Source organism: Anser cygnoides, chromosome 3 (genome assembly GCF_040182565.1).
Source record: "Anser cygnoides isolate HZ-2024a breed goose chromosome 3, Taihu_goose_T2T_genome, whole genome shotgun sequence".
NCBI classification, from domain to species: Eukaryota; Metazoa; Chordata; class Aves; order Anseriformes; family Anatidae; genus Anser; species Anser cygnoides.
Genome location: NC_089875.1, coordinates 57,981,150 through 58,001,654, shown reverse-complemented (window position 1 = coordinate 58,001,654; position 20,505 = coordinate 57,981,150). Strand labels below are relative to the sequence as shown.

The 20,505-nt window shown below is 40.6% G+C and overlaps 1 protein-coding gene and 1 long non-coding RNA gene across 5 annotated transcripts in view; one reads left to right on the top strand and one right to left on the bottom strand.

The window, feature by feature from the left end:
• Positions 1 to 20,505, top strand: part of AIG1 (androgen induced 1) — a 123,499-nt gene that overhangs the window by 25,580 nt on the left and 77,414 nt on the right. The window contains exons 1-3 of one of the 2 annotated variants that reach the window (XM_066994224.1): positions 5,527 to 5,663; positions 11,316 to 11,471; positions 19,415 to 19,516. In XM_066994224.1, coding sequence (XP_066850325.1) covers positions 5,631 to 5,663; positions 11,316 to 11,471; positions 19,415 to 19,516 — 291 coding nt within the window. In that variant the 5' untranslated portion in view covers positions 5,527 to 5,630. Of the gene's footprint in view, positions 1 to 5,526; positions 5,664 to 11,315; positions 11,472 to 19,414; positions 19,517 to 20,505 lie in introns of those variants that run through there. The other variant, XM_013194190.3, reaches the window with a different exon arrangement.
• On the bottom strand, positions 1,750 to 8,571 carry LOC136790442 (uncharacterized). 3 transcript variants are annotated; one of them, XR_010830362.1, is made up of 4 exons: positions 8,368 to 8,571; positions 6,724 to 6,811; positions 5,369 to 5,616; positions 1,750 to 1,885 (listed from the first exon to the last, which is right to left on the bottom strand). It is a non-coding gene; the product is annotated as an uncharacterized lncRNA (long non-coding RNA). The 3 variants fall into 3 exon arrangements; XR_010830361.1 differs by having other exon boundaries at positions 5,369 to 5,636; positions 8,368 to 8,565; XR_010830363.1 differs by having other exon boundaries at positions 5,369 to 5,474; positions 8,368 to 8,497.

Sequence of the window (20,505 nt, the reverse complement as noted above, 5' to 3'; positions counted from 1 at the left end):
AGGAGTGGGGCAGGATACTGGAATGCAGTTATTTGGTAGGTATTTTCGGAAAGGAGCATGTATTCTGCAAGCCAGAATTATTGCTACCTTACACAATATCCGACTGCGGCGTCAGATACACTTCCTTGGACAAATGCCCTTACACTCTGGGGTAGTATTTCAAACCTCATGTGATTTCATTGTGGACATCGTGTGTGGTGGTGGGCTCTCGTTTTCATAGAGATCCTTCTGGTCCATGTTACACAAACACTGGCGTACGTGTTAGCTAAAGGATCTAGTGTGGATCATCCGCATGAGGTAATGCTCTTGTGTAAATGTTGTCACTGTTGTGACAGTGTGGCCACGTGGTGATAGGAGGCTCCGTTGTGAGTGTGCTCGTAACAGCGTTTTCAGCTGGTTCAGATCAGACTCCCCAAACCACTGGCTGGTGAATTCTTAAAATCCAGCTGGCCTGTGCTCCCGTGCCACCACTCTGGTGCACACATGGTGAGTTTCTGTCGACTCAGCCGTGTGCAAGAACTGCCCCGTCCAGTGATGAACATACCCGAACACACGAGTAGTGCCTGCCAGGCCACCAGCTCCTTCACGTGTGTGGGGCAGGAGCTCCCCGTGTTGCTCCCAGGGCTGCCGGGATCTCCCTGCCGCCCCAGCCCCTGTCACACCCTCACTTACCTGGCTGACACGAAGCTGGACTGGGGCTGCCCAGGGACCTTCATCGATCCCTCTGTCTCTGGTGGGGTCGGGGCAGGCTCCTGCACTCCCGCAGCCTTCAGTCCATTATCTCCTCTCACAGAAACTGTCTGGGGAGTTCCCGGGACTGCCCAGGGAGTTCCTCTGGTGAGTCAGCACTCTTGGCATGTGCACGGCCCGGCCCTTATCCCCAGCTGCCTTGTGACTGCAGCTGGAGCGGTAATTCAGAGGACACCACACCTACTCGCTGCGTGGAGTCATTGGTCTTGGAGTACTGAGAGGTTTAGCAGAGGATACGTGATGCCTGTGCGTTTCCTGATGTGATCTGCCCAGCTGACCTGTGGGCCATGTCCCTTGATAGGCATGGGTGGTGTGAGCATGTCCCATGATAGGCACGGAGGCTTGAGCTGTGACTGCCTTCACAGGCCTGTGTGGCAAGATAGGGCTCCAGGCCATTTCATTTTCAGGACCTTCCTCTGAAGACAGTGTGAAGGACACAGATGGGATGGCCGTGCTTTTCCTACCCAGCACTCCGTCCTGTGGGGATGCAGGGAAGTAAGGTGTGCAACATGCTGATCTTGCAGCTCCTCAGACTTACTCACATGGAGCAGAACAAGTGAAGGAGAAAAAAAAAAGATTTTTTTCAGTGCTAATGTTGCTCAAAATCACTGGTATTATGAACTAAAGAGTAAAAACAGTGAAGGTGGGAATGGTGTAATGGACAAGCTCTCCAGAGCTGTCATATTTCAGAACGTGCTAACTCGTTGGTTAGCACAAGATCAGGATTAGAGTATGTAACCATTAGAAAACTTTGAAAGATTCATTAAAGCAAAAAAAAAGGTCTGTGGAAGTTATGATTAATATGAGGTGAATAAGAAGAAAAGTATTTGTATTTACACTAGCAGTTGTGTGGCTGTATTTGGGGGGACAGAAACAGTCCACACTACCTCTCTGAGAAAGCCAGGAGTGTTTCCTTCGTATGCAGTTGAAATAGCTCTCACTGTAAGGAGCGCAGCTGCGAGGGAAAGAGCACGATCTAACGACAGGGAGCTGCCTGGAGGTCAGGGCTCGGCAGTTCACTTCCCGGCTCCGCTGCTGGCTCCCTGCGTGACCTTGAGCAGCGCGCTGCCCCGTGCCTCACTTTCACCAATGGACAGTCAGGAAACAAATCCTCGGTTTCCTTTCAGATTTATTTCTGTGAAAGACAATGTACACAGGGAAGTAATATTATTCAGGGTTGAAATGCCACACACCTAGTGAACACTCAACCTCCCTCGTATTATTTAATTTAAATACAGTTAGCTTATGTCAGGGTTTTTCCCATGTTTTCATTAGAGATATGAGATAATGAAGACCTTTTTTTTTCCCCTGAAATGCAACTCTTTATAACTTATAATGCCTTTTTTGAAATGTTTTGTAAAGAATAGTCTTGTCTGTGAGGATACTACAACATGTTAGATCAGTTTTCATTTAATCATGTGTTTCATAATTAATATACAAGATTATGTTCGCTGTTTTTTTTTTTTTCTTTTTTTTTTTTTAAAGTGGAGCTTGAATAACAGCATCCTTTGCTGTGGTCTAATTACAAAACATCCTTGTTTTAGTAATAACTTTATTTATGAACATACTTTACGTGTCCCTCATAAGTTATCTTTCAGCTGCTGCAGCAGTGAGCCAAAGAAGAAAAGTTGCTTTAAGCAAAAGCTGAAGGTTACCCCGACTGGAGACTTGAGCTATTTTTCACAATATGGGTTTGCAACTTACCTAGGTTGTGCGTTGTTGGTACGCTGGTTGTATGAAGAGGTGGCATAATGTTTCCTTCCCCTGCCTTCCCTGGAGAGAGGGAGAACTGCCCGACTGAGACAGTATCACTTAATATTCTACCTTGCTGGACTGGTGTGAGGAGTCATTCATTATTGCTTTTACAGTGCTCAGAAAACAGAAGGATTAAAACCTTTTATTTCCTGCAGACATGGTAGGGCAGCACTGTGGCTGCTGTGTCTCAGAAAATTGTAATCCTTTTCCATTTGCATTTCCAGCTCTTGTAACCATGTTGCTGAGATATATCAGTCATTGCCTTTTCTAGATTCAGCAATTTAGAAAGCAGCTGTTACCTTATTCATTAAAAAGGGAAGAAATAAAAAGCAAAGGCAGTGACTCTCATGTTAAAGAGCTTCTACTTATTTTTTTTTTTCAAATTTGGTCTGCCAAAATTGCTTCCCTCTAGTGGCTTTCACATAGTACTTCTAAACATGAAAAAGCTGGTGCAATGCAGAAGTTTCTGAAGTTTTAAGCAAGACATTTCTTTGAGGAAGTCTGTATTTAATAAAATTTAATTTCTTTTGGGGGTAATTAACCTGCAAAGCTCTAGGGACTTTCCAGCCATCAGAAACCCTATCCTAAAGCTCAGTTTAGCACAGACAGCTGCAGAACAAGTCTTAGCTTCTTAGCTAGCTATCCCAAACATTGTCTAGAGAGCTGCCATTCCTGCTGGTTGAGTGCAAGGCCACTGCTGCAGAGACCGTACCAATCATGCTGAAATGTGTAAAACTAGCATTTAAGCCAAAATAATGACATAACCTTCTGAGCAGTGTATAATCCTAATAGGATTAAGCTTCAGCAAAGAGAAACATAAAAGATATAACCTAATAAAATCATAATCTATTCTGAATAAACTGTATTATACATGTTTGCTGAATGGATTATATAAGTTTAATGAAATTATAGTGTCTTATAAGCAGGATACAATAAGTAGTAATGGCAGCTTTTCTATACACAGTGCAAGAGAGTAAGAAAGAAAATGGGGATTATTAGAAAATGAGTTTAGTCAAAACAATTTAAAATCAAAAGGATAAAGATAAAAATAGAATAATAATTTCTTAAATGCTGCAACAATGAACTTAGTGCTTCTTTGAGTGTATTAGTTAAGATCAAAATAAGATATTCAGGGATCTATAACTCAGAAGCATCCAGAAAAATGCCTGTAGTTTTTAGAGGAAGAAGGAAGACTTGGGTGGACATGAGGTTGGAGAGGAATGACACAGCTAAAAAAATGCAGAAGATTGGAGAAAATTTAACACTCCCTGAGCATCTGGTCAAATTTTTGTTGATGCCTCTTTCTGTGTTTGTCCATTTCATCTCTTCATCTGATAGTGGTAGTGGATTCCACGCTGTTAACACTTCTGAGCCAGATGGCATATAGTCTCTCATGCTGAGATCATGCTGGAAATGTCATCTATGCAACGCAGCTGAGATATAGTCGTACTTCAAAATAAGTTTCTCAATTGTCGTCCGCTTGGGCAACTTTGTTGTTGTTGTTGGGAGCATTTTACCCATGTGAAACACAAAATGAAATATGTTTTTTTTTGCCTTTAAACATTAAAGCATTTCCAAATATTTTGATACTTTACGAAATTTCAGTTTAGTCTGTTGTAGTAAGTAATTATAAATGTTCTTATAGAAATTCTGACAGTATTAAGGAGCGTACTTGTAAAACTACATTAGCACAACCACATTAGCTCTGTGAGAACTGTGTGGCATGTGTTTGAAAACCATTACAAGATGGGCAAGAATCATGTTAAGACAGAATGGTCTGAGACTTAACCTCTCCAGTAAGCGTAGCGCAGTAAGGTGTTGGTGTTTTTCTGGGTAAAGTCATAGAATGATGGAGAGAGAAAGGAAGAGGTGCATGCAATATGGTTATATTAGATATTAGATTGTTTTATTTCATTTGCTGGCGATTGTGAATTCTAATAGAGACTGAAAGGCAATGCTATAAAAATTACACTTTAGGCACCCACATCTGTTTTAGATTTCTGATTTCTTATTTAAGTTGCTGTAGTTTCCAGAAAAAAAAGGTTGCTTTCTGTCTGTCCAGATAAAAACACATCTTGTGTTCCAACAGGCAGAATTTTGCAGTACTTCTCTCCTTTTGGAAATACAAGGTCTCTCTTTAACTTACACAGCTGTGTCCCCTTTCCACAGTTCCACTGTAGGTACTTAAATACTTGGGCTCAAATGATTTAGTACCTATAAAAACTAGACCCAGGAGACAAATAGACTTATTTTCCATGCATAATACTTGCACGGTGGACTTTATTCTTTTCTGTATCTGTAAAATCTCATTGGTTTAAAACCCTGTCCTTCCTTGGTTACATTTGGACAGTCCTGGTGGGCTTCAGAGGAAAAGGCTACAGGAGGTTATGTAGAAAGTAAAGGATATTTAAAACAGTCCCCAAACATATATCGTATGGTAAGGGATTAGGCATGTTTTATAAGCTCTGGTTCATGTCATATGACTAAATCATGAAAATGAAGTTACATTTCCTAGTAAGGGCTTGGCTTCATGTGTGACATCCTGGTTACAGGAACCTACCCCCCACCGAAGGCTGTAAAGGGAGACATGAGTCATTGTTTTGGATGAGGATTATGCTAGATATTTATAAGGCTGTCCATCAGTGTGAAATATGTGCACTTACCAAATTTCTAATGGCTCTTCTGATAGAAATAAGTGTAATGTTTTACTGGTGGAGTTTAAGTTCTAATTTGTGTAAGTGAAAAAGAAGGAAGAAAAACATATTTCAAGATGCTTAACCATGAAACAACTTAGAGCAAAGTAGATGGCATTTGCATTTAGTCTTCTTTTGGCTTACTCTGATTTTGTTCCCTTGCCCCTTACCTTTTTGCCTGTACATTGTGTATTTGGTTTCTCAGGCCGCTGGCTTGTGATGCGCAGGGGATGCGTTCCTTGTCTGTGTTGCATTGGGCTATGACATCATTGAAATCTGCTCTGACAAACAAAACAGCCGTGGCAATGCAGTCAGTGTGGAAGAAGATTGCTCCCAAACTGATACGAGGGCTGAACCTTCTAGGGTGACACTGCTCTTCTACCTCCGGCCTTTAAAATACGAGTCTTCTTCCCCATTCCTTGCAAAGGAGTAATGATTCTGTGTAACACACAATACTTCTTCAAGGTATTTGCACTTCAGTTTACTTAATTGTAAACTTAGTAATTAGACATACTACACTGGTGTGTATTTTAATACCTCAAATGCTGTTGCTTCTTGCTTTTATGACTTTATTTCTGTCTTTCATTTGTCTGTAAGCACAAAGAGTTGTCCTTTTCTTATCTAAAACCAGTGGCTTCTCTGGTACAAAGATTTAACACTTGATTATATATTGTCCAGCTTCTGCTTGCTGTTCAAACTAACAAAGGTACAGAGAGGAGAGAAGGAATGTCAAGAGTAAAAGCCATGTGCCCATGAGCACCAGTGGAGTGGCAGCAGACGAGAATCGGTAGCTTCATGCAGTCAAGAGTAGTAACAGATTAATAAATAGCTACAGTCCATGGCTTTGTTCTGTAAACACAGTACGTTTTCTATCAAAAATACCTTGTTGCTATTGCCTTACCTGGACCAGCTCATTGTATTGCAACTTCAGCTCACTGAGCTGCTTTTACAGGCTGCAGGATGTCCGCATGTGTTATAGGATGCAGGATATCCACAGGTGCCTGGGTATGGTTTAATACACTGCAATCGAAACTAAGCATGGTCCCAAAACAGAGTCCAGTCAGGGCAGAGAGATAAAAATCTGACTTAACTTATTTCAGTTTCTTACAACACAGTCATCCTAATTGCTGAATCACACTACGCATTTTCATATTGAATAATAATATAGAGGCTGGAGGAAGGAAAGCAAAAGTGGCACAAGGTGATGAGGAGTGGTAACATACTTTGGAGCTGTAAATCATACTCCATTTATTCAAAAAGGAAGTCAGAAAGGAAGTTCTGAAAACACAGATTGGAAAATTTGAACATTACTTAATTTTCCATCCTTTTTTGTTATTTCTTGCTAATTTTTTGAGTGTTACTTGCATGTTTTATTCTGGCAGCCCTGCCTATTTGCCAGCCTACTCATATGCCTTATTTCATAGAGGGGTGCATGTAACACCTTGTAAATGCTGGCAATATTTAAAAATGATATGTTGGAGGACAGTGAATTCTCCATTGTCAAAGAATATAGAGCAAAACGTACCTGTGAATAAGGCTGTGGTGGTACTTCCACAGCCTTTTCCAGTTCTCCTGCTCTGAGCTCTAAGGAATGCTTCTCATTGTGAGGTAGCCTGAAAGAAGAACAATCCACAGGCAATGAAATCCTAGATTCAGTGAATTTAGTAGGAGTTTTCTGCCTTGCTAAGAACGGTGACAGAATTTTTGCTGACCTCGGTTGTGCAGAGATTTATATATCTGCACTGTGGGGCTCCACGGCATGGGACAGAAGAGAAGCTGCATGGACTGAAGAAAGGTTTATGAGGAAATATATTTTCGGTCATTCAACCCAAAAGGCTGCCTCTAAGAAGTCAGGGGGAATGTGGGGGGGTTGTTGGCTGCTATCTTTCAGCGAGCATCTTGTGGAAGACAACTGTACTAAAGCAAACTGTTATTATCTTGTAGGAGACAGACATGTACAATTAGCTTACTTGATCCTAATCATTCATAAGGTGCAATAAAAAATGAAATATTTTTTCTGATACATAGTCTGAACAGATCTCACTGTTTGAGAAGCTTTCTTGGTTGCTTGGTTTCATCTTCTATTCATAGCTGTTTTCTCCTGCAGCATTTTAACAAGTTTTGTCTCTCCTCAGAGTTCTGTGTTACTAAAATACCTGTAGATGGCTGTTTGCTTTACTTGCCATTACATAACAAAGCTTAGAGGTACTGTAGTATCAAGCACAGTAGCATTTGCCCCTCTAGGCTTCAGTGGAAAAAATGGGGTCAGCAGGAAGTTAGTATTTTATACCCTTGTCAATGATTTGCTTGTTTTTCCATCCTCTGCTTACAAGTTTCTGCCTCTTTATCACTGTTACATGGTGTAAGGAAGGTGTGGCTGTTTCCTGTCATGTTGCATTTGTCATTTTTTAATCACTGTTTTCCTTCAAACTCTAGTTAGAGGCAAAAATTGGAGTATATTTGCTCTGAAGCACTCTTATTATTTACATTTCCAAGAAGAAAAAAATCACTTATTTGCTTAACATTTGGGGCTGCTTCTTGTATAGATTCACCACCTGCAGATTCTCAAAAGAAGGTCCTTGTTTTGAAAATGCGATCCTAAATCTGAGGTAAGGTCAGGGTGCTTTGGAGCATACGGCTACAAAGGAGTTTCTTCTCCCTCGCTATGAACTTTTTACATCTGTTATGCAACATTCACGCTGAGGAGTATGGACTTTGGAAATTTGTTTTATACGATAAACTGCCATTAGCTGCACAGAATCATAGCATCATTAAGGTTGGAAAAGACCTCCAAGATCATGTGGTTTAACCATTGCCCTACCACCAATATCACCCACTAAACCATATCCCTAAGCACCGGGTCCAGCCTTTCCTTAAACACCCCCAGGGACGGTGACGCCACCACCTCCCTGCGCAACCCGTCCCAATGCCTGACTGCTCTTTCTGAGAAGAAATGTCTCCTCATTTCCAACCTAAACCTCCCCTGACGCAACTTGAGGCCATGCCCTCTAGTCCTGTCACTGTTATCTCTGGGAAGAAGCCGACCCCCAGCTCCCCACACCTTCCTTTCAAGTAGTCGTAGCGAGCAATGAGGTCTCCCCTGAGCCTTCTGTGAGCATCCTATGCTTTCCCTATGCCAGACCCCCAAAGGATGTAAATTGTTACTAACTGTGGCTGTTCAGTTTATGCTGTTGAGACTCAGGCAGCTCTGGCCGTCCTCAGGCTAATCCTGAATGTTGACAGTTGTCAGATGAATTTTCTTGCACATTCTAGAAAGGAAAGAGAGTATTGTGATGCTTGTACACATGCTATTTGTATGAATAGGCTGGAAATGTTGCTCCCTGAACACTGTAGGATTTTTTCACTCTCTGAATGTTCAGCAATTCTCAATAAATACGTAATTTTCTCTTTCCTATATGTATTTTTATTTTTTAGTCTTTTTGTAGAATGGTTTCTTTCATAGCTACTTGCTGAAGACTTCGGGTACTGTCTTTTCCTTTAGGAATTTTCAGTTATTCCCTATGATATCATTGTATTTTCCCTTGAAACGGTGTGTTCGTAAGAGGATAATGGGGAGAGAAGCTGTTCGGTTTATGATTGATTAGTGGATGTACGATTCCAATTCCCTTGGAAAGTGGGTGTGTGATTGTTTGAGTCTGTGTTACTTTGGAGAGAGACCATTTCAGGGAATCATAGTTAGAGCTGCAAACAATCTATTAGTCACTCGTTCAAGCCCTGCCAGCGTAATATTGTTCCCTGCAGTACATTATTGAATGTTTTGTCCAATATCAGTTTGAATGACTCAAGCAATGAGGCTTCCACCATTTCCTCTGAGAAACTATTTCATGGTCTGGTAGAACTCCCTGTTAGGAAATATTTCCTGGTACTCAGCCTAAACTTCTTTACACCCAGATTGATCTCATTACTGTTAGGTATACTTTTTTTTTTTTTTCAGTCCTGTCTTGAATCTCTTTCCTTCTTTGGCATTCACACTCTTGAGCGAATAGTGTAGATGGTATCATATCTCCTCTTAAGTCAAGCAAATACATAATTAGTGCTTCTATTCCTTCTCTCCAAATAGGCCATCTGTCTGGTGGAAAACAGGGCTGAGGATGGGAAGATTTTTTTTTTTCTACTAAATGCTTCTTTCAAATAAATAACATGAAAAAATGCATAAGGACTTTGTGCGATTATGTAGCTCCAAGGAGCACCTACTTTGATTTAAAATGTTTTTTAGGAATTACATAGAAAACATTAACTTTTCCAAAGTCATTTGAAGTTATACCTTTTTCTAGCTGAATACTCAGGTCCAACATTAGTAGTCTGTCACATTTCATGGCTTCAGGGAATGTTTTGCAATGTTGCTGGTCTATGCTCTGTGCTATTTATCAAGCAAATTATATGGAGCTACAGCAGGGAGAGGGGAGGGCAATGGAAGCAGAATTGCAAGCAGCTCCTTTATTATGTTGATGACAGGATATTCAGGGGCCATTTGAACGTCTGTCGTTCACAGCTTTACAGCCAGAATTTATAAGTATTTGGGTTATGTGAGGATTGTTGAGGAAGGGAATGTACTTTAAGCCATCCAACCATTTCGCTTCTCTGGATTTCTTTCTAGTAGTCAACATCTCTTTGGTATTTCCTTCCTTCCTCCCTCCTTCTTTCCTCCCCTATTCCAAATTAGTGTTCTGTATCCTGAGGAGTTTTCTTACTTATATTATAGTTCAAATTCTGCAAAGATACGTGCACCTAATAAATTGTATCTTGCAATACCTAGGGATGTGCTATTCTTATTTCTTACAGACGGCCTGCTTTTTAGTATGAGGCTCGCAGTCAGGCAAACGCTTAGATTTACAATTAGACTTTTACACTGGTACTCCAGGCTTGTTTTGGAAAAAACATCTAGTATGTATTTTAAGTGTATGTGTATGGTTTTTGATGAATCACTATGCAGTTTGGGAACCAAGCCCGTGTTTTGTTAATTTCTTACCTGAGATTACCCGATGCATGTGGGTTTGTGACCCGGGCTTCAAGCTCTGGGAGTAAACAAACTCTGTGCACTTTTTCTGAACTGTACTAAAAAGGATGAGCAAGTTGATACGTCCTCAGGCAAGAGCATTCCTGAGCTAACTTACTACAATTTTACTCAGCTAATTAAGGAAGAAAAACACAGTATCAAGCTAAGACCAAGTCAAGTTTGAACCAAATCGGTGAGTTCAGGTGATTAAACTAACAATTTAATACAAGAGATAATCTCACAGTGTTGCACACATAAACACACAAAAAAGAGGACAGGCAAATGGCAGACTGCCATCACGAAGTGAGAGCTTGGCTGACTCCTGCAGCTTGCTCGTGTGTCGCTGGTGACCCGAGCTGCAGTGATGGATCCGCCGGCGCCTGTGGTGCGTGCCGAGTCTCTCAGGAGGCCTCAGGCACGTTCTTCGCTCCTGGGCAGGGGGGGTCTCCAGGTTTGGCTCCTGGCACATGAGGAAGAACCGCTCATCTTTTTTATTTCCTTTGTTTTTACAGGCAGCGTTTCTCGCTTTTTCCACTGCTGAGATGAAGGCTTTGGGGCCTAGCTTTATGGGGCGAAGCAGGGGTGATCGTTGTAGTTCAGCCCCCAGGCAGGTGGCACCTGGCTGAGGCGTGGGTGGGCTTACCACCAGCGAAACAGTCCTTCCATTTGCACAGCCTCCCCCAGAAACGTGAAAAGCAATCAGGGTCTTCCAGCTGAGGTAATGGACATGAAACCTACCAACAGCAAAATCAGGTTTCTTTTAATTTTACTAACTACCTACTTAGTGTATTTTCCCTGCACTGGCATCCTGGTCAGAGTGTTTATTTCAGTGTGCTCGAAATGTGAACCTTTTGGACAAACAATTGGAAAACTGGTTTAGGTGAATACTGTACGTACCCAGGTAACTCCCAGCCTGGAAGCACAAGGGGCCTTTATGTTTAACGTGAACAAATTCTACTCATCTTGAAGTAACTGAGGTAACTTCCCCACTCCTGACACTGTTCTGAGGCGCTATTCCTCACCTGTGCCTGCATCTGCCTCTGCTCCTTGCCAAAGTCTGGTGTTTCCACTGCTGAAGATGTGTTCCTGTTTCTGTGCAGGTTATCCAGGCTGTCTTCTTCGGGATCTGTGTATTGACCGACCTTTCCAGTCTTCTCACTAAAGGAAATGACAGTCAAGAACAAGAAAGGCAGCTGAAAAAACTCATTTCCCTCCGTGACTGGATGATGGCTGTTCTGGCTTTCCCCATCGGAGTGGTAAGTGTGGTGTTAATCTGCGCACATCTTCACAGGCTGGGTGAGTGGTGGTGTTTGCTGGTTGTCTTTTGCCTGAAAGGCTTTTACATCTCTTCACAGGAGACTACAGAGAAAGAGAAACATGGTAGAGGTGATTTTACTACTCTGTATTTATCACAGGTGTAAGAGAACGCTGATGTTGCTGAAATTATTTTTGGTTCATTAAAAAATGTACTTTACTATAGGAAGTAGATTGTAGAAGTGATTTCAAATGTGAATTCTACTGGTGGGTTCTTAAGAATCAGTCTGGGCTTCTTCTGCTCCTTGTGTCATCATCAGTTGGAAAGAAAGTGCTGACTGACATGTTTTACACCATAACGACCTGACTGGAGCTCCCAGGCTGTGTGCAGTCCTGTCATGGAGGAGAAGGGAAGCTAAAATCCACATTGATCCTTGTTAATCCCATGGGGGATTTGGAGCTGACAGAAGAAATGGGGTAGGAAAAAAGGAGTTAGTCGGTAATGTAAAAAAAGGCACACAGAAGATATGGAATAATATGGTTTTAGATGTCTTTTTCAAAGGAAAACTATTCTTTGGATTGGATTCTGTTCCACTGGGACACTGCACTTCTCTTTCAGTGGCAAAAGGCGCTCAATGTCTTGAGGTGTTTCATACCACACACTGAAAAAGTCTGAAAATCCAGAATTTTATGTTTTTATGTGGAAGTGTGTCTCAGATTAGTTCTAAGTATAGGCTACATTAAAAGAATGGAGAACCTTTCATTAAAGTACTGCTTTTACTATAATTTGGGTTGAAACTTGATTTTTGATTTTTAATTTCGATGTAGAGTAGTTCAAAATACATTCACTTTTTTCATTGTAGAACTACTAGAAAACTGCCTCAAAGTTTGTACCGTTTCAATAAAGCTGAACACTCATTTTCAATTAACAGCACTTAACCCAACTTATCAATATATCATTTATATATTTTATATATATTTTATATATATTTTATATATATTATATTCAGAGATGCTTCATTAGATGTGGTTCTCAGTAATGTGAGATTTCACAATATATGAAGAAATAAAGAATGCTTTTGCAAGAAGTTAGAAAATGCAAAGTGTGTCTGAAACACTGTGAAGGTGTTTCCTGCATAAATACCCATTTGGTAGCCTTCACTTACTGTACTTGCTGGCCTACCTCTTGGGAGCTGCCACAGTTCATGCTGGGGTAGCAAACTGCAGTTCTTCAGCCATGATAGAGGAATTAGTATCAAATAATACATTTTAAAAAATCTCTGTATAAGCAGGCTTGCAAATAGGTATTTTATGTGTGCAGAGATATGTATGTTCCATGTATATTTTGAGGGAGTTTGGGAATTATGAAGTAGTAGTGATTGTGATCAGCAGCAGCTCATTTTCCTACCATGTTGATACTAGAAGTGAAGAAAGAGAACAATATGACATTATTTGTCTTTATTTAAAGAGTTTAAGTGCCTTTTTCAGTATACAAGTGTGTAAGCATCAAAACAATCTACAAGGATTCTCTCCTGCCTCTGTTTTAGCGCTGTTCTGATGTTGGTGTACTTTTCCACCCTTGCAGTGTTTCTGACCTTGAAACTTTCAAGATCTTGGAGAATATTAGCTTCGTTTTGGCTTGGCAATTCTGAGAGCAATTTTCGGCTGCATGTTTTGTGGGTTTCTTTCATGCAGTGTTTTGCTTGCCACTAGTAAGCAAGGAATCACCACTAGTCATCCCCTGCTCTAAATGTACTGTTGCAAAATTTACACAGTTCCCAAGGGACATTTTGCATACCTGGAGCTAGCTTGTTTCTCAGTGGTTTCATGCAGAAACAACTTGTTACACACACACACACACAAAAAAAAATAGAAAATAATAAGGAATGGCCATGCTCCTTGAACAGATGCTCTTAATTCCTAAAGGTAACGTTTCAGTGGGGAGGTGGAACAATTGTTTACCACATGTTCTTTCAATTTACTACTAATGAAGAAAGCCTAAAAAGGTTGTTTTTAGTGTTGCTTCTTCTCCTGGCTACTGGGAGACAAACAACAGAGCTTCAGAAGGTAACACTGGCCTCATTGCCCTGCCTCAGGCTTACATGTCTAACATGTAAGACACACCAAGGCAGCTCCTTCCCAAAACCTTACCCTCTCTGACAGCCGTCACTGCACTGCAGCTACCATGTGCCCAAGCACTAGGCAGTGCCGGTGGGACAGCAGACCCGCCACAGGCTGGCACCACTTTTCTTTAATGTGGTTATGAGTAGGAAGGGTTTGCCTGAAAGTAGCAAATGTCTAATGCTGGTTTTGTTCTTTAAAGACCTATTTATGTGCAAGAAAATACCCAGTGAAATTCTCATATGCCAGGGGTACTTGTTAGGAGGAAGTTACTAAAAAACAGAGTGTCTGCAGGAAAAAAGTTAAAGTTCCCTTATTTCCCATATTCTCTTAACAGCTTCTTCACTCCAAAAAAATAAAAAAAAGAACAATGTAAGTTCAAATGCAGATTTTTTTTTTTTTTTGAATCTCACCCACGTAGCTCTCCACGGAGCTTCTCAGCGCTTTCCAGTAGCGGCATGAGGGAATATTCACACAGAAAAATTGAACAGATGTGAATAAAATCCTTGTTGGGTTTCTGATGTAACAGTACAGTGGCCATGCTTAAATACTTGTCAGTTACCTTAACATCTAAATTCTTATTGCTCAGTGTTTTACACAGGGCATATTTAGGGAATAATGCAAATACTAGGGGAACATTTTAAAGCCCACTAACTGTAGTTTTTCAAGAGCTATTCAACACATTTTTTTTCTTTATTTCCTGCTTACTGAAGCCCTTGAGACGACTTGCTCTGAAATATAGATGAGAAAAGGGGTTTCCACTCCCAAGTCAAACAATGATGTGTGAAAAAACACGTAACAAACTACAGCATTTCATTTTTAGTACTTCCTTAAAAAGTGTAACATGTAAACCACCTGGGAAGTCTGACCACCAACCTCCTCCCACCTTCCAAAGGAAGGGAAAGAACCAGCCCAAGGGCAAACAAACTCCTTGGGTGGCTTTGCAACAAATCAAATCTTGCAAAATCTTTGCAGCAAATCAAATTTCTCCAGTGTTGTGCTATGCATTGCGTATCTCCAGGGGCTCTGATAAAACCGAGAGTTGCCAACCTGCTATTAGGTTTAGGAGCATCAAGCAATAAACGTGAACCTCTTTGAAGGACCTAATGACTACTGTGTACCTATTTTTCTTCTTTTTAGTGTAGCTTTTAAGCGAATGAAATCAGAAATCAACAAACCAATTTTCTGTGCAGTAAAGTGTTATTCCATATGAAGTCGCTGGGCAACACTTCCTGGCCCTTTTTAAGGTTCCTATAAGGCTGGGATACTATTCAAATGCCTAAGAGATCAGGAAGCATCCACAGAAAAAAAAAAGTTTGCGATAGGCATTTTAGAAGTCTACTACCAATTCTTGTTTATACTGGGTGCACTTACCACCCCTTTATCATCCTGAAGGAGATTTGTGTTGGGAATAGTTTACACTACTAAAGAAATGTAAGGCAAGCGTAAAAGTCAAAGCCTATACCAGTGTTTTAAACTATCCCTACTCTTTTCTATTTGTTTGACATGGATCATGGAGTTTCCAAGTTTCTTTTGCTACTTAGTGTTTTGTGTAAACTGTATATGGCTTTATCAATGGTTATTGTGATTCATTTGTACCATACAAGAAGAGAAAGAGATAGAATGGGCATTTCTAGGTGTTTAAGACTATGTCTAATAGAAATAGAACGAAGAAAGAAAATTGATGTTGTTACATATTAGAAGAGCAATTGCTGTCTAGAAAATCACAGGCTGTACATTATTATGTAGTTTTAATAGCTCAGTTTGGGCCTGAGTCTAAACTGGCAAGAGTGATCTCATTTGCATAAATTATACTTTAATGCTTTTAAAAAGCTGTGATGCTAAAGACAGAAAGCCAGGCATGCTTCCGTATCTCTGGTTTCTCTGTGGTATTTTAAGAAGGCGCTAGTGCAGTCAAAAGGAAAGCTGATCACCCTTCTTCTGTTGACAATTAATAACGCTGATTAGGGATCTTATCCCAAGGAAAGATGTGTATGCATTTGCTGCAGTCCTCTACTTACCTTGTTATTTTACTGGACTACAAAACACTTTTATTTCCATAACTGATTCTGCCATGCCAAAATCTCTCTATTCCAGATTCTGCCCTCATTGGTGGTGAAATAGCAACTGGTGAGGGAAGCATGAGCGAGCAGTACAGCTGACTGCTGATCTCTCTTTTCCAAGGAGAGCCCTCCCTGGTTTTCAGTTCACACTTTGTGATTTCTTTCATTGGCCCTTTTCAAATTCAGTTGGTGTGATTCTGTGCTAGCGCTAGATCCCACATAAAGCCAGTAGTACCATGCCAGTTTGCACTTATGGCAGTCTGCTTTTAATAACAATTCACTTCTATATGTAATGCCTTTAACCCTCAACGATGCTCCCAAGTGATATATTTATACTTGCACTTAACCACAGCTGTCTTGGGAGACAGCCAGAAAACTTACCTTTAACTGCACAACGTGTACTTAGATGTAATTTTGTCAAGGTCAGAGTGTTTTTTTTTTTACTTTGTCATGAAGCCATCCAGGAAATGAGTGAACCTAACTGTGCAGCCCAGCCAAAACCAAAAATACATAGTGCAGGAAAATAAAGATCCACTGGGTTCATTCTTGTTTTGCATAACATTTCTTGGTTGGGCTCATCTAAAACAGCAAATTATGCAATTCGTTTCACTGGCTTCCCCCTCTTAGTTCCTTTTTTGCTTCTATTCACAGTATTTTGATAAAGCTTCTTGTTTTCCTTTTTGACTCACCAACCATTTCCCAGCTTGTCCTCTAAAATTGCTCCTGTGGCAGTGCCACATGTTCTCATGTCCTTCTCTGAAGCTTCAGAGACAGAAGACAAAAGCTTAAGGAGAATCTCCTTAAATAGGAAAAAAGAGTTTTGTTTTCAGACTTGTTTTTTGTTTCCGCTGGTGTGTATTTATTTAGTGATACTCCAGATGTCTGTAGCTACTCCATATTTTCAAACAATTTCCAAGGTTTGTTTGCAAATTTGACATTCCCTTTGGTCTGTAATGACCCTAGATAGGAAAAGCAGCAAAAGAGGGGCTCTTCTGTTTTTTTATGGTGCTTAACCTTATATTGTTTAACCAAATCATCAGTGTCTTCAGAAGGTTGGCAGTCTTAGGGTACTTCTGTGCAAAGAAGTGTAAAAGCAATTCCTGGTGTCCGTTTTCTTCCTCAAATTCCAGACCTCGAGTTTGTGTGAAGAGGTGGTGGAAGAGTGGCATTTGTGCCATTTTGGCTCGGGAACAAAAGAAAATAAAAGTACTGGACTCCCAGAAATAATCATTATGTGCTGCCTCTGAGCTTGGCTTTTGAGGGCAGTACCATGACTCTGGCCCTAACAGTAATGAACCGTGCCACAAGGAAGATGGGATTATAAGCGTAAGAGATGCAATTCTGAGCCTTACATAGGCAGTGCAAAGAAGCAGCTCCTTGCAGTGGCCTTGTAGTGCATGGCTGTGTGTGACCTTGGCAAAGCCCAGCTCAGGTGACGTTTTACCAGTAGCACAGTGTAGGAATAGTAGAGGTGGTTCTGAAGTACCAGAGCAAGAACTGCTTATTAATCAAAGAACAAATTCAGAAGCAGCCAAAGGATCTAAATAGGAAGTCCTCATAATAACTTTTTTTATCCAAATTGTTTATTTTTATAGTTCACTTTAGTTCAACAGTTCATTTTCAGGATTCATTTTATCCAAACGAACGAATTGTAAAGAAAGGCAAGGTGAACCATCCAGACACTGGGAGGGATCTTCCCCAGGGCGCTGTGTTGTCTCGTGTCTGGTCATCCTCTGGGACAGGCTGGTTCTGTAACGCTCTGGGTTTTGCGCACTTCCTTTACCTTATGTCTACCTTGCGATAGTGCTTCGCTAAGCAGCGTTTGCCGTCTGTACCTCCAGATGGCTGCAACCAGCTAGGCTGATCTCGTTGCATCCATTGGCTGACTTTGGTAAAGGGACAGATGGCACATCCCCTCTTTTCCTATCTTTACCTCCATGGCAAAGTCAATTGTTTTATGCTGCTCCACACAGAAATCGCAGATCAAAACATGCCATTGTGTTCAGTGCAATGAGGTTCAACGTAGTTCTGGGTGATTTTCCTTGCTGTAAGACTTCTTTGGAAAAAAGCATTATCTAATCTTGTTCGTGTGCCTGAATCTCCGTGAGGTTTTATGTCCCAGTTGGTCGTAGCAGGTTCTCAGAGACCCACTGTAATAATGCATGACTTCTAGGAAGCCTATAGAGAAGAGGATACTTTGCTTCCATTTTCCCTGCTGTTCAGCTATTCCTATCTTGGCACTCATGTGTCAGCAGGTGTGTAAAGAGCTGGGCTATGCCAATGCCAGAAGAGAGACTTCTTGTGGGGTACTTTACACTTGCAATATTTTTCGGGCTGTCCATCATACCCTATTTTTTTTCCTGGCCTCTGCGTACTAGTCAAATGGTCTCCGAGCTTATTCCGAGCAGGCACCGATAGCTGTCGTAACAGATGGGCGAGTGTGCTGGAAACCAAGAAACTATGTACTGTATGCACGCCGAGGGAACAGCGTACTGCTTCGGATCATTCACATAACTGTCTGACCGAGGCGTGTGTTCCTGGGGCTAGAACAAGGTGCCACCGATAAACTGTAACCTCGGTTTTAGCTTTACAGACTCAGAAGCATATGAAACGACTTATACCCACGCTATCACACATACTCGTAATTTGCTGACCTCGCTGTGCTCACCCCATGTTTCTTGCACTTTCTCTCATCTTTTCCTCCAAGATTAGTCCTAATCCATCTAAGTAAGATCATGGGCCAAATCGGTTCAGATGTGTATGAGTACTTCCTTCCTGATTTCAGTGAAAGTCATATCTGTTGTCTCTCAGACTTGAAACTCAGACATGTTGCTACAGTGTAGAGATCCCCTCAAAATTGTCATTGAAAAGCTCCTGGCCTAGATACCATTTTTTACTGCTGCAAGCAATAAGAGCTCAAATTCAAGGTAAAAAAAAGCAATTGCGTTTTAATTAGAAGACTACAGACTGTTCTTTCCCTAGCTAAGGTAAGCTAAAACTATTATTTCTGTAATTTTCTGTGGTTTTATATTCTCTTTGCTTTTCAGACATCAGATTATCTTTAATGAATTAGTGACAATTTGGCAAATGTTGAGCCTAGCGCAAACTTTATCTGAGCCATCTGTCCTGCCCTCAGTTTAGAGAAAATAATGGTCGTTCTTTGGGCTCCAAGTAAATAGTCTCTGACAAGAGCTAGGGCAAATTTTGTACTGACAAGCGAGGGGAATACTGGAACTCTTCTCTGTGCATCTCAGTCCGTGAATTGTGTGCAGACTGGCTGAAGTGTTAATGTTTTTTTTTAATAATGCTATTCTGATGGCTGACATTAAAAAGTGCTAAGATGAGTTTATAGGCTTCCGTTCAGGGATGAATGCTTCATACTTATATGTTTTATGAATTCCAAGTGATATTTTGCCTGATTTTCCATTTGTTTTCTGTCCCATTAGTGGTGGAACATTATTTATGCACCACATCTGCTACTAAAGTACAGTACTCAGTTGTAATTTGGCCACAGGCACATAAGTCAAAAAAAAAAGATTTTTTTTCCAGGCTGAAAGTCAAAAAAAAAAAATGGAACAGTGAATGCAAAGAATAATCCAGGTTCACATTATTGATTAAAGCAAGATTGGGTCAAAGAACAATTGTATCTATATCTGTCCATAGATCATTTGCTAAATGCCCCACTTTGCAATCTAGAATATGTAGCTAATTGCTCAGAAACATTTATTTAATTATGTCTCCTTTTTTTTTTTTTTTCCTAGTTTGTCGTGACGATGTTTTGGAGCATCTATATCTATGACAGGGAACTGGTTTACCCAAAGCTGCTTGATAATTTTATACCAGCATGGCTAAATCATGGAATGGTGAGTAAAGTGATGCAAATGCTTCCTTGTGTAAATAAAAGTCTAAGATTCTATGTGTATGACTCTGTGTACACTTAGCACTAATCTTCTCCGAAGTGATTAAGGAACGTTGCTTGCAAGCGAGAATAACATCTTTCCTTCCTTGAGTCCTTCAGTCATTTGAATCCCTATTAGGTTGAAACAATGTGGAGATTAGAACTTGTGCCTCCTACATCCCAGGCTAGTTTTGGGGGTGGGCTGTTTTCTGTGATAGGGTACCCTTCCCAGAGTAATGCCTTCCTGGTCATGAAGAAATTTAATCAAAAGATACTCTCCACAAAACAAAAGTGTTGACTTTGACAAATCTTGCTGCAAAATGACAGAAACATTTGAATGATTCTTTACAACTCTGTAAAAAGTGTTATTTGTGATGAAATATTTTTGGTAAAAATACATGTTCAGAAAATCTCTTTATGTTTTTTGGACTTCTGTGTTTGTAAAAAAAAAAAATCAAAATACTTTCTCATTTCTCAAGTATACCACACGCGTATAGCAGAACCTGTATCAGAGTTTTGTTTTTTTTTAAATATGGAATTACATGCATTAAGGTAAAGGTGTAGTAGTTTTAAAATTGCTGAATCTGTACTCATAGAAGTAGTTTCTGAGAAGAAATTTGAACTTTTCATCCCTATCTGGTATGTCAGGTAGGACATTATTTCTCTCAACTGTATGTTTAAATGGTAAGGGGTACATTTTTGCAACAGGTGCTTACTACAGTTTATGCAGTATTTGGAGTTGAAAGGTGTAATGTTTGCTTCTCTTGCTCTGTTGGTGGAAAATATTTCTTTAGTATTTTGTTTTCCATAGCAAGGCATGGCAAGTCACTTTACACGGTTGTTCATCAGTAGATGACAACAGAGCTTATCCTTCAGCAGATCCACAGCAGATCAAGATTTGTCCACTGCTGTTGACCTTGATAAATTGGTCCTTTGTGGAGTGGGGCTGATGGC